This window comes from Lissotriton helveticus, chromosome 7, assembly GCF_964261635.1.
Source record: "Lissotriton helveticus chromosome 7, aLisHel1.1, whole genome shotgun sequence".
Lineage (NCBI taxonomy): Eukaryota > Metazoa > Chordata > Amphibia > Caudata > Salamandridae > Lissotriton > Lissotriton helveticus.
In genome coordinates this window covers 597,174,584-597,187,636 of record NC_136068.1, presented here as the reverse complement: position 1 = coordinate 597,187,636, position 13,053 = coordinate 597,174,584, and the positions used below count along the sequence as shown (strand labels likewise).

The 13,053-nt window shown below is 44.8% G+C and overlaps 1 protein-coding gene across 1 annotated transcript in view; it reads right to left on the bottom strand.

The window, feature by feature from the left end:
* RAB24 (RAB24, member RAS oncogene family) overlaps positions 1-13,053 on the bottom strand; it is a 116,121-nt gene that overhangs the window by 60,581 nt on the left and 42,487 nt on the right. Inside the window, exon 3 of the mRNA XM_078652774.1 lies at positions 9,861-9,929. Coding sequence (XP_078508900.1) covers positions 9,861-9,929 — 69 coding nt within the window. The remainder of the gene's footprint in view (positions 1-9,860; positions 9,930-13,053) is intronic.

The following is a 13,053-nucleotide window of genomic DNA, read 5'->3' as shown; positions in this document are numbered from 1 at the left end:
AAATTGACATGGGTCGAGTGAAATCAGGGGGAATGGACCACCCCTTGCCCACCGGATATTTAGTGACAGGCGGCCGAAATTGGAGTGCAGGTGAGCCTGTAAATACCTGGTCCCCGCTACAATTACACCTGTAGCAGCAATGCCAATCGGTGGCGACTCCATGCTGTTCAGAATGAAAAGAGCACGGGTGCACACACACACACACACACACAGACGCACACACACTCACTCACCTGCATATCATAACGCAAAACACATTTCGAGGACATCAGGGCGCTGTTCATAATTGAAAGACACACAGGGGGCTGGTCTTTGCTTGACAGTTTGTATAGTAAGTGGGGTTTCAGATTGCTTCATTTCCTTGTAGGAAGTGTATCAAGCTTACCTCTTTCATTGTACGAAATCTATTCTTGAAAATGCCTAGAAGCCATATTTACTGTGTAGTATACAAATAATATTAATGAAACAAAAAATATATATCACATTTTATAGGAGTTGGCAAGGTGTTGAGTTTCTGTCCAAAGTTAATAAAGGGGATGTGCTGGTTAAATAGGCAGACAGTATTTCCCAGGCATGGCCGGGAACGCAGGGCTTGCATCAGTAACTTAAGCAGGCAGAAGCCCCCGTGGGTCCCACGAGTGCAATCCACCGGTGTCTTTGAAAACGTTGTTCAATGTCTTTTTGTAGTAATGAATGTTTGGGGGTAAAAAGTGCATTCACGGATGTGCAGCTGGGAAAGGCAGGTTTGTGGAAGAAATTGTGCGTGTGTGATGTGTGAGGGTGTGTTTGAAGTGTGTGTGTGTGTGAAGTGTGTGTGTGGGAAGTGAGTGAAGAGCGTGCGAAGTCAGCATGAATGTGTGTGTTTCTGAGTGTCTGTGGAAAGATTGTCTGTATGTGTGCACATGTGGCTGTGTATGAAAAAGAGTGCACACATGTGTGCCTCTTAGGAAAGCATTTTCTGTGTGTCCCAGAGACTGCATGCACCCCCAGCTGCCACCACCTACATCGATGTTTAAACTGTGAAATACAGCAATAATCATGGTTCATTGGATCACAGTGCCCATGCACCTGTTGCACCAACGGAAGCCACGCCTCCGGACACATGGCTGGTCTTCCGACTTACAGCAGCCCCACGTGTTTAAGAGATGCGTCTTTTGTCATTAGCTTTGCAGTTGGATGTGGTGTGCGGTTTGTGCAATAAGATTCCATGATGACACGCTTACTGATCTTGTGTGGTGTTGAGATTAAAGACACTTGTGCCATTATAATAGTCTTCAGGTGGTCTATTTGTATTTTACCCTTGATAAGAACAGGACTTCAAATCTCAGAATTCAAAGTAAAAATGAATGGATCTACTACACTTGGTGGATTTGGGGCATCTTGCGACTTCTGCGTCTGTACGTTCATGAAGAGGCGTGCGCACGTGTCAGAAGAGCGTGGTTCTGCGTGTGTGTTTGTATTCCATGCTTACCCAAGCGTCTTCTCAAGAAACATTGTGCATGGGCTGAGCAGGCTGTTCATAGGAACTTACTGGCAAATGTGCACATGAAACAGATGGAGTGAAGGAGGGAAGAGGAGAGAGTGGGACAACCATGACAGGACTGTTTACAACAGCTATGAGTTGTGGGGTTTACAACTGCAAGGGGCAGGGCGTGCTTCTGGGGAGACTGCATTGCATGGAATGAGGGGCCCTGCACGTGCATTTGCGTGGGAAACACGAGCCCGTACTTGTGAAGCAGGGTGCATTTTTCTGAGTGTGGAGGCAGGGCGCGTGGTTGTGTGTTCGGAAGAAGCACGGGCTGGTATCTTAGAAGAAGAGTGCACATCCGGGGGGACAGAATGTGTGCTCTTGTGTTAAGAGAGGGAATGTATGTGCCTAGTTTGTGACACTAGTTTCGTGCCTGATGCAGCTGGAGGGAGTTTATTGGCTACCAGTTGCATGGATTGGGAGGTAGCAGGGGGGTCCTATCTAAAAGTTGTGAGTGAGGGCTAAATATGTGTACGTGTACACAGGGGATGCATGTTTGTGGGGAGTTGGGGTGCTCCTATCTAAAAGTTGTGAGTGAAGGCTACATATGTGTACATGTGAACAGGGGATGCATGTTTGTGGGGAGTTGGACAGGGCATGCGTATGTTTATTCTGACTGCAACCATTAGTGTGTGTGAGAAGAGTGAATTCTTGTGCATATGATGTGGGGTGCATTTTTAGGCCTATGAAAGAAGGCTTGCATAGTCGAAGGGTACCCGCTTGTGCATCACGAAGGAGTGTGCGGGCGCGCGCATGTGGTAGGAGGCTGCACCACTGTGTGTTTAAAAGGACAGCGCATGCTTTATATTCGGAAGGACGTTGTGTGTTTGAAACAAGAGTGTATGTTTGTGTCATTGCTATATGCAATAGGTCTCGCCTTTTATTAAGTTAAAGCCATTTGCTTTGCTATACAATACCATTAGCAAAGCAAATGGCTTTAACTTAATTAAAGGCGATTGCATTTTCAATGCTGGTTTCCTCCAGGGAGGGAACACGACAATAGGGAGACCATGGGAAAGGAAAGAGTCGTCCCCACCTCTCCCCCAGTGTTTCTCTGCAGTGCTTTCGTGCTGTGGTATCACGGGTGGGACCACGATCCTGCAGCAGGAATGCCCCCACTAGACACCTGGGAATTTCTTTGCTGTGGTGAGCGGCCCCTTGGGCAAGGGTCACTCCTCAGCATTGGAGAAATCTTTTGGCTTTCGCCCGTTTTCTGAACAACCCATCGAGGGGCAGATTGGCCATATTTTTAGGCAGATCTGCCCCCTTTGGGGCAGAAAACCACTAGGCACCAGGGATACATTTAATTACATGTCAAGGAGCAGCTCCTTGGGCCAGGGTCGCTACACAAATATATTAATACAGATTTTGGCTGTATTCCACACCCCCACCCATCCTTTAGTGTAGATCAGCCATTTTTAGGCCAATCTGCAACCAAAGGGGGTGGAAAACCACTAGACACCAGGGAATGAATTTGTGTGTGTGAGCGCGCTTTGGAGTTTGGCTGGCGGTCTGCATGTACTTGCGTTTGGCTGTGTGTATTTGTACTGGCATTTTGCCTGGAGCGGAGTTTGGACTGGCATTTCGCTGACGGTGTGTTTGAACTGGGGATTTTGCTGGTAGTGTGTGTTGACTGGCTTCTGGCTTACGATGTATGTGACTGACGTTTGGATGGTGGTGTGTGTGAACTAGTGTTTGGCTAGGGTATGGGTAATCCCCTCTAGGTTGTCAATTTCATGCCTTCGCGTTGTACCCCCTTAGGGGTAGATCGCACATTTTTTATGTGGATTTGCCCCAAGGGGAGACTTCATAGTCTTTTACAATGTTAATTGTTTTATTTCTTGCCATCATTGGCATTTGGGATCTTAATGTTTAATTTCTCCTTTTTATTTAATCCAAAACTTTTGATTTCCTTTGTGGCGACTCCGGCTTGCGGTTTTGGAACTGGTAGAACTGCAGGTTGTGTAGTTGCATGTGTTTGGTAAGGAAGCTTTTTTGTTAGCACTATGCTGGGCTCAGGGGTGCTTTCAACTTTGCAGGACTGGCATGTGGACATGACATTTTGTAATAGGCAATCGCAAATTTACCTCAAACTACTACCGGTCTGCAGTCGCCCGAAATACATATGGGGGCCTTAACAGGTCTTCTTGGTTCAGCCTTGGGAGGAGGTGGTGTCTGATGAGGAGGAAAGCAGGCCAGCAGACTTGTGAGGGCACAGTGGGCAGTGATGAATATTAGGACTGCTTGGTACACAACTTGCACATTGGGATGGGTGGAGTAGAGAGGGGCTGGTTATGAATGGTTATGTCTGCTGTTCACCCTTGCTGTGGGGAGTCCCAGAGTGTTTTCTCTCCTTGGAGAGATGTGCTTGCCTAGTAACGGCTGTACCCAACCACATATATTATCTTTTGCCGCTTTTAAAATTCTGATTCCTAAAATGCATTTTTGTAACCCTGACTATTCGTCTTGTGACACAATTCTTTGCATTCTTTACTATGCTGGGTATGTGTCATAGTAACTATTCATATATCATTAATCTATGTATGGCTGTTTAAAATTAAAACCATATATATCATGTGATCAAAGGCCCACGAGCCCGAAACGCGTCTTGCTGCTGCTGTTTACCTGCACCATTAAAGACATCTAAGGCCAGATCTGGTGGTCCGTCTCCTTTCTACGCTTCGCCGATCGAATTGATTGGAGGTGGCTTGGGGAGATATATATATATATATATATACACTAATATAATAAAGAGAGAGCCCAAACCTTTGAGGCGGGTAATCTCAGGAACCACAGCACCAATTACAACACCCAATACAGCGTTGGAAAGGGCAGTTGCAGCAGAAGGACATAGGCTATGCTGACGCCCACCATATACATTTAAAAAGGTAAAAGAACCGTGCCAGCAAAGTAGTCCCTTGTGGGCGTGTCTGCATTGTGCTGTGGGCGTGACAAACGCTGGGGGCGTGTGGTACGTTCCACCCTTCATGCCATGTCTCATATTGTGTGCTGTGGGCGTGTGCTGGGGGCAAGGGCGTGTGCGGGGCGCGGGATTACGGAAAACAAAAACGAGCGTTGTGCCCAATATTTCGTGGTTTTTTCTTCCCAGGTTCTGTACATTCCAGCTCCGGGTGTCCACCCTGCTCCCTTTTAATGCCCCTGCACCCCATAATCATAACCCACCCTTACTCCTTAAAATACCCCAACACCCTTAAACACTAACCCATCTTAACCCTATAAATATAGCCTGTACCCCAAAACCCAAACCAAACCCTAAAAATACCCCTGTACCCCAAAACCCAAACCTAGCCCTGAACCCTATAAATACCCCTGTACCTCAAAACCCAAACCTAGCCCTGGACCCTAAAAATACCCCTGTACCCCCAAAACCCAAACCTAGCCCTGAACCCTTAAAATACCTCTGTACCCCAAAACCCAAACCTATCCCTGAACCCTAAAATACCCCTGTGCCCCAAAACCTAAACCTAGCCCTGAACCCTTAAAATACCTCTGTACCCCAAAACCCAAACCTACCCCTGAACCCTAAAAATATCCCTGTACCCCAAAACCCAAACCTAGTCCTGAACCATAAAAATAACCCTGTACCCCAAAACCCAAACCTACACCTGAACCCTAAAATACCCCTGTACCCCAAAACCCAAACCTAGCCCTGAACCCTAAAAATACCCCCGTACCCCAAAACCCAAACCTAGCCCTGAACCCTTAAAATACCCCTGTACCCCAAAACCCAAACCTACCCCTGAACCCTAAAAATACCCCTATACCCCAAAACCCAAACCTAGCCCTGAACCCTAAAAATACCCCTGTACCCCAAAACCCATACCTATCCTTAAACCCTAAAACTACCCTTGTACCCCATAACCCAAAACTATATCTGAACCCTTAAAATACCCAAACACCCCAAAACATATACCTCAGTACCCCAAAACATATACCCCTATACCCATATTTACCTTATCCAAACATTAAAAAAAACATGCTTTTACCATTCATGCATTTACAACGATTTTCGCTGTAAATATATGCGTGGTAAAAGCATATAAAATGTAATGCCATGCGTTATAATGGCATTGCGGAGTCACGGTACTTTCGTATTGAAAGTATGCGGAGTGATGGTATGCGGGAAGAAAGTTGCGGAATAATGGGTGTTTACCCTCCCCTGGTAAGTACATCGGTGGCACGGCGGCCCACATCTCCAGCAACATACTCATATTTTTTCACCACCGATTTGAAAAATGCACAGGTCTCTCTCATTGATGGCCAGCACCGACATACACTTTTAGACACACCTCCCGCCACAAGTTCTAGAATTGCGAACTTTAGAGCTGGGGAGCTACGTTCGATTCTCGGCATCAGCTCAACAACCTGTGAATCATAATTCAGGGATATAGAGTCTCTTCAGAGATGACTTCTATGGGAAGGAAGACCACACATTGCTTTTTCCAAACTCACACTGCTGTGGTATGATGGGGGAATTGGTTTACCTGATCTCCGTAAATACTACTGGGCCTCTCAACTGGCGGCGAGTAACCATGCGATTTATGGGTCACTCCTAGACCCCGGGTACGCAATGGACCGGGGCCAAATGCTCGGACGTGATTATATGAGAGCCCTATACACCAAATTGGGTAGGATCTCCCTCATTGGACCGGCTGCACAGGCAGTTCGGGTGTGGCACGCGGTCAATCGACATCTCAAATGGAATGGGAGGATCACTCAGGCCACTCCTCTCTGGAGCTCTGAGGGCTTAGGTAACTTGTGGAAAACGAAGGGTTTTGACCGATGGGACCTCATTGGGATTTCGAGAGTCAAAGATGTGTGGGGAAAGAGGAGATCCTCCCGTTTGAGGCCTTGCAAAATATCTATCAGCTAAGTGAGAGCGAGAGATATAGATATCTACAGATGAGACATTCCTTGCTGACGAATATTCCCCGGGGCACTACGCCTCCTGAGGCTTCCCCGCTGGAGGATCGAGTGCTGGATGGACACCTCCCCACCAAAACTATCTCACTGATCTACAGAAAATTGATTAATCACATGGAGGATCTACTGGGGACACTTAGAGAGCAATGGAGCGCGGACGGTTTAGTCATAGATAACGAAGATTGGAGGGAGGCCGTGTCATCCCCTAAAACAGTGGCCGTCCAGATGACGTTAAGACTAGTGCAATTGAAGATCTTACATCGGTCCTATATGACGGGTCCTCGATTGGTGCGAATGGGTTTGGCAGAAGATGAAGGGTGCAGGAGAGGATGTGGAGAGACTGGAACATGTATGCATATATTGTGGCACTGCTCAGAGATACAGCGCTATTGGCCGGAGATACATGAAAAATTCCGAGAGGTTTTGGGGGTGGAGGTACAGACTGAGGCTCGACGTTGTATTTTAAATGTTTGGGAGCCCTCAGACCTCACAACGCATGGGAAACAATGGGTGACACTGGCATGTATGATCGCCAAGCGCAACATCGCACAGTTATGGGGGTGCTACTCAGATGCCGCAACTTGGTAAATGGATGGAAGATCTAGATTGGAGTATGTTCAGGGAGAGATCGGTATATGTGGCTAGGGGTCGCCCTGGAAAGTGGGGGAGGATCTGGGGCACGTGGAACAGCTATAGAGGGGATATTTGTGTCCCTCCGACTGGACAAACTGATGCTGTGGCGTTGGAATCTCCATGATCTCAATGAAAATCTGAAGCATCCATTGTGATGGTCGGTAATGTCTACTTAATTATTGTTAACTTATTGATGGTCGCCTGATGCTTGTTATTTCTTTTGTGTTTGTTGAATAAAAAGATTTAAAAAATATATATATAGGCTAGATAAACTCTATATTCTTTGTCCAGCCAGTCAGAATTTTAATAGTCAATACATTTATAGAGAGAAACACATTCATACACAGTGTAAGTGGGACACCACCTAGGTCCTACTACCATGATAGAACAAAGACAAAAAAAAACAGGTATGGGAAAACAGTTCAGGCAACGGGAAAAAGTCTGTGGACAATAAATTGTAGTAGACTTAAATAGTGCGGGGACACCATTGCCATTAACGATATACAGGACATCAACATGCATATGGTGTACAAATCGTCAACGGTGTTTCGATCCCTATCTCAGAATAGTGGGATCATCTTCAGGAAATTAGGATTATTATGCCTGTATACGTCTTAAGACAATACATGATTCATGTCCAGTAGTTTAGAGCGTGTTCAAAACAGGCGATGATTGTTGTACCGCTAGCGGGGAGTTCCACAGTTTGTAATTCCAAGGCGGGTTCAAGTGGGCAGTGATAATTGTACCGCTAGCACGGAGTTCCACAGTTGGAATCTAGTCGGAGGAATTTCCGCTGGCGGGGGTGATTTCTGGAACGGGCGACCGAGGGGTTCTCGGCACCAGACCGTGATACGGGGGTCCTGTGGAACGAGCAGCGATTGAGCTACCGTTCCACAGGACATCTCCTGCAATATCTGTGTGAGTCTGTCCATTTCTCTCGGCGTACCTAGCGCAACCCACAAATGTTAAAACACTTCCAATCCTTAACTTTACTTACATGACGTCCTCGGCTCCTCCATGTATTTTGGCAACAAAGGGCCTCCGTGAGTGCTATTATTCCTCTCATTGAACTACTCACTCAAAGACACATAGCTTGTTCTTCACATGGTAACAACTAATATAAATAACGTGCACAGATTAGTCGAAAGGTGGCACAGCCCAATTCCCCGAAAGAAACACTGGCTAGGAAAAACTCCATACAGAGAGACAGCAGGCATGGACACCTTCCAAAAGCATATAAATCCAGTGTATCCGGGAATTCAAAAATGCTAACTTTGAAACATGCAAAGCAGAATATATACCATTACCAACACAGGGGATACTACCAACATACATTGGTTTGCTGGAAGGTTGAGAAGCTGCTCTACCAAAAGGAGCACCCTCAGCTATGACAAACTCCTAAAGCACCAAGGGCAGGAATAAACAATGTAAATGGTGCATAACATGGTATACAAAACATAAGATTCCTACAGTTGTAATTAACAACTGTGTTTTCACACCTTGCTGCTGAAGAGCCAAAAGACCATTACAGCTAGGAAGGAAATAAACTACCTTAATGGTCTATTCTCAGGTCTGCTGAAGAACTTGACTTCCCAACGCCTAATAGCACAGGCAACTGTTTTGAGTCAAGACCTAAACATAAGGTTAGTCCAACCCTGAAACCACATTCAAACAAATTATCCAGCTCACATAGTAAACCTTTGTACAAAAAAAAAACAACACAGCAGCATATGCAAGCTGCTACCATGTCCAAGCAAGCACACAGACACCTCAGATGCTGAATCAAGTGTATAGATAATTAGCATATTTAAACCCAACCACCTGAAACAACCACGAGTACACACACAAAACAACTGAACAAACTAGCTTCTAAAACTTAGCCCCGGTTTCTCCTCCGAGGGAAGCCCTAATTGCTAGAGCAGTACCTTTTGCAGCTCTCATACTCCACTAGTTTGTTTACACAATGATGTATGAGTGATGGGCAGGTGCACCTATCATGCACCTATCAGCAGGGGGGTGATGTGCCACTTGGAACATTTAAATCTTGCGCTCTTGAGGTAATGCTCATGGGCACCGAGGCAGAGAGAGCAAAGTACTCTAGTCATTGTAGCACAGACAATGAGTATCACTTGAATATAAAAACTTCTAATGAAAAGGTGGCAAATAAAACTCTGATCACGCTTAGGTTTGGCTGTGTCTGCTGCGTGGGCAAAAGTCAAAGTCACTTGAGGGAAAACGGATTTGCATTCAGTGACAGGTGCTGAACAGCTCAGTTTGTTCTTCATTCTTCAGAGTGTTCTTTTCTGTCAGAAATCAAACTGGAGAAAGAGATTGCTGTGTATTACTGTAAATGGTGCAGTAGTGGCACCAATGTTTTACAAACCGCACCATTCTCCACATCTTATTAGAATGTCACTGCCCACAATTTCAGGAACCCAGGCAGCAATTTAAAACAATCACATAGAAGGGAATCGACAATTTGGTAACATGTCAGAGACATTACAATAACGTCCAAAACATCTGGAGCTAGGTCTCCGCTGGTATGTATACCTTGCAGTACCTGAACAAGCAAAAAATCCCAGATACAGAGAAAATTGAATGCACATGGAAACACGATTTGGAGAAAGTTAAATGGGTGTCAATTATTTTTCCTGATGACACACAGCAAAAGCTATTCTCCGTCAAATTAATTATCAACTATATGCATCTGGCACTATTCCAGCTATCACAGCTCTGCCCAGAAACGGGTACTTACCCAGATTCCCAGGGTTATTACTTTTCCATCAACTGTAACCGTTTTGGCAACAAAAGCAGCACCAATAGTCTAAAAAGAAAAAAACAGCAGAAATACAGGATTACAATTTGTAAACGTTTGCACCAACGCCCAAAAGAACAAACAAACCCACCCTGAAAAACATTCCACAGAAACACTTACCTCTCTCAGATCACACAGAAAACAAGCATTGGCAAAGCCGATAGGTCTCGCTTTTGGGACCTATTGGTTTGCCAATACCAGTTACCCATGCTACCAGCATCCACACTGCTGTGCAGCATCGCTATCAGGAATGTGGAATTCCTATAGCCAAACGCCCATGACATATTGTTTGGGGTCAAGGGGAACAGGTTTTCATGTGTATTTTGTCCTTGGGACAAGTAGGCCCAACACCCCGCAGCACAAACCTGTTGGCTGCCCGTTTGTAGTACCACATTCTGGATCAGGGAAGGGCACTATCTGCAGTGAAGGTAATATTTTTGTCCATATGTTAATGCTGTTCAAACTTGTATTTATGGTTCATTAATTTAAAGCCTTCATTATTAGGGTGAGCGCTCTAAGTAAATGTTGTAAGCTCTGACTGCACTACTGACACTGGTTCCAGTATAAAAATGTGTACACACGTTTTCTAAGTTTGCAGTCTCTCTAATTTGATGCAAACATTTGCAGAAGCATGAAAGCAAAATTGATGATTCTTTTCTTTAAAAAAAAAACAATGTTCATAAACAAATGAAAGGAGGAAGAAAAAACGTTTAGCTAAACTGCTATAAACTTTTGGGTACCATTTCTTTTCAGCATCATTTAGTAACATGTGTTTATGCATGGTAGAATTTCCCAAAAATCTGTGTAACCAGTTTCTTTTTTTTCTTTAATTTTTATTTTCAATTGCAGCTTCGATTACTGGGATGGCATTCTTTGGATCCGATGTAACCAGGGCCAAATCATCGGCATAGGCCTTGCTTTTAGATTCTAGGCCAAATCTGCTTACAGGTGGTATAGCCTGATTGGCTTCTAGTTTTTTAATAAGCAGATCATTGTAGATAGCGAAAAGCAATGGGGAACAGGGACAACCTGGACGGGTCCCCCGCATGATTTTAATCAGTTCTGTCTGCCCCCCATTGATAGATACCCTAGCCATGGGTGTAATATATAATGCCTTAATAGCTTGAATGGCATTGATCCCAACGTTCATTCTCTGCATGACACCCCACAAGTAGTTCCAGGAGACCCGATCAAATGCTTTTTCGGTAACTAGGAGGATTGTGGCTATTGGGTCTCCCGAAACTTGTGAGGCGTCAAGCAGAGCAATGAGTCTGCGAATATGTTCTGTTGTGCCCTTAGCAGGGATAAAGCCATGCTGCCACCTCAATACTAGACCTTTGATTCTGGCCGAGCCGCGAGGCAAGAATTTTAGAGTACGCTTTCGAGTCACCATTAATTAGGGTGACTGGCCGATATAAGCCCATCTCCGTTGGCGGGTTTATCTTTTTTGCGGAACACTATAATCTTGACTGTAGACCAAGAATGAGGGGGAGAGACACCCTGAAAGATTTGAGTCACTACATTGTTAAGAATAACTAACTTGTGGGAGAAAAACCTTATAAAATTCCACTGGGATACAATCGGGCCCGGCAGCTTTCCCATCTGGCAGGCTATGCAGAGCTCTAACAATCTCTTCCCAGGAAGGAGCGAGTTCAAATAGCTGGCGCTCTTCTCTACTCAGCGTTGCTAACGATATTGAATCTAGATAGGTATCTAGGTGGCAGCTAAGATCTGATTGCTCACCCACACTTTCAGAATATAGGTCTTAAAAAAATTTACAGAAGGCTGCGCAAATTTCTTCAGGATCACTGGTGATAGTTCCTGCAGATGTTTTACTTTTTGGAATTTCACTGGCCGAAACCTGTAACCTAGTTCTCATAGTCAGCTGATGGCCAATTCTTTCACTGCATTTGTATGTTTTCTCCTGAGCCGCAGCCCATTTGGAGGCAGCTTTATCAGCCAGTACGGAGCAAATCTCTGCCCTAGCAGCCGCAACCGTAAATTGTGCCAGGTCGGTCTCACCATTAGACTGAATGACTGAAACAAGGTTTTCCTCCATTTTAGCTACTTTAATTTGTGGTTCCATCAGTTGGGCTTTCTCTAATTTATATTTCTTGATTGAATATTGTAAAGTTTCCCTGCAAACACAGACTTTTAAAGTATCCCAAACTACCATGGTGGGGGCTGTGCCTAGATTGTTGTAAAGAAAAAAAACTTTATCCATGTTTTCATATGGGACTGGTAGCCTTCATCCTGTAGGAGTGCTCTTTCAAAACTCCAGGAAGAGGTTTCCTTACTTCTAATCAACGCCCGGATATTGAGACTTAGGGGATTGTGATCAGAAAGAATAAAGGGGAGTAATTCAATTTTGCTATAATGAATTAGGGACGATGAAACCAGAAAAAAACCAAAACAAGCAAAAGATTTGTGGGGAGCAGAAAAGAATGTGTAGCGGGGTATGTTAGGGTAGAGATGAGACCATACATCCACCAGCCCATGGGTGTGTAAGAGATTCTTAAGAGCCAAAAGCACTTTGGGTTTGCGGGAAGTCACGAGGCATTGTGGGTTAGCTCCCCAGTTAGAAGGTAAGTTAATATTGAGATCCCCACACAAGATGATAGGCAGTGGCCAGTAAGCCAGTTCCGCTGAGATTTGATTAATCACAGTAGGGTCATCTAAAACACTCCTAGAGCTAGAACACAATGTAAATAAGAATGTAGGGGTAATACAACATTTGGTAAGCACCCATCTCCCTTGGGGATCTGACTTAGTTCGAATGGATTGAGGGAGATAGTTATACCGGGCTAGAGTGGGTACACCCCTTGTACGGGTCCCTTGTGTAGTTCCCCCCAATGACTTTATATCTAAGCTGTTTAATAGATACAATTGGGACCCTTCTATGTGTGTCTCTTGGAGACATACTAAATTAGCCCCCGACAGCCGTAAACTTTGGGCTACCTTTTGCCTTTTTTGGGTATCGTTTAACCCACAAATGTTCATGGATAACATTTTAGGATTTGTAGTATTCATCACAATATGGTAACATTAAATCCACAAGTCAAAAATCCTGTGAATAAGGAAAATAGAAAAAATATCAAAAACCCCCACAGCGTGAGCCTTTGGGATGCACAAG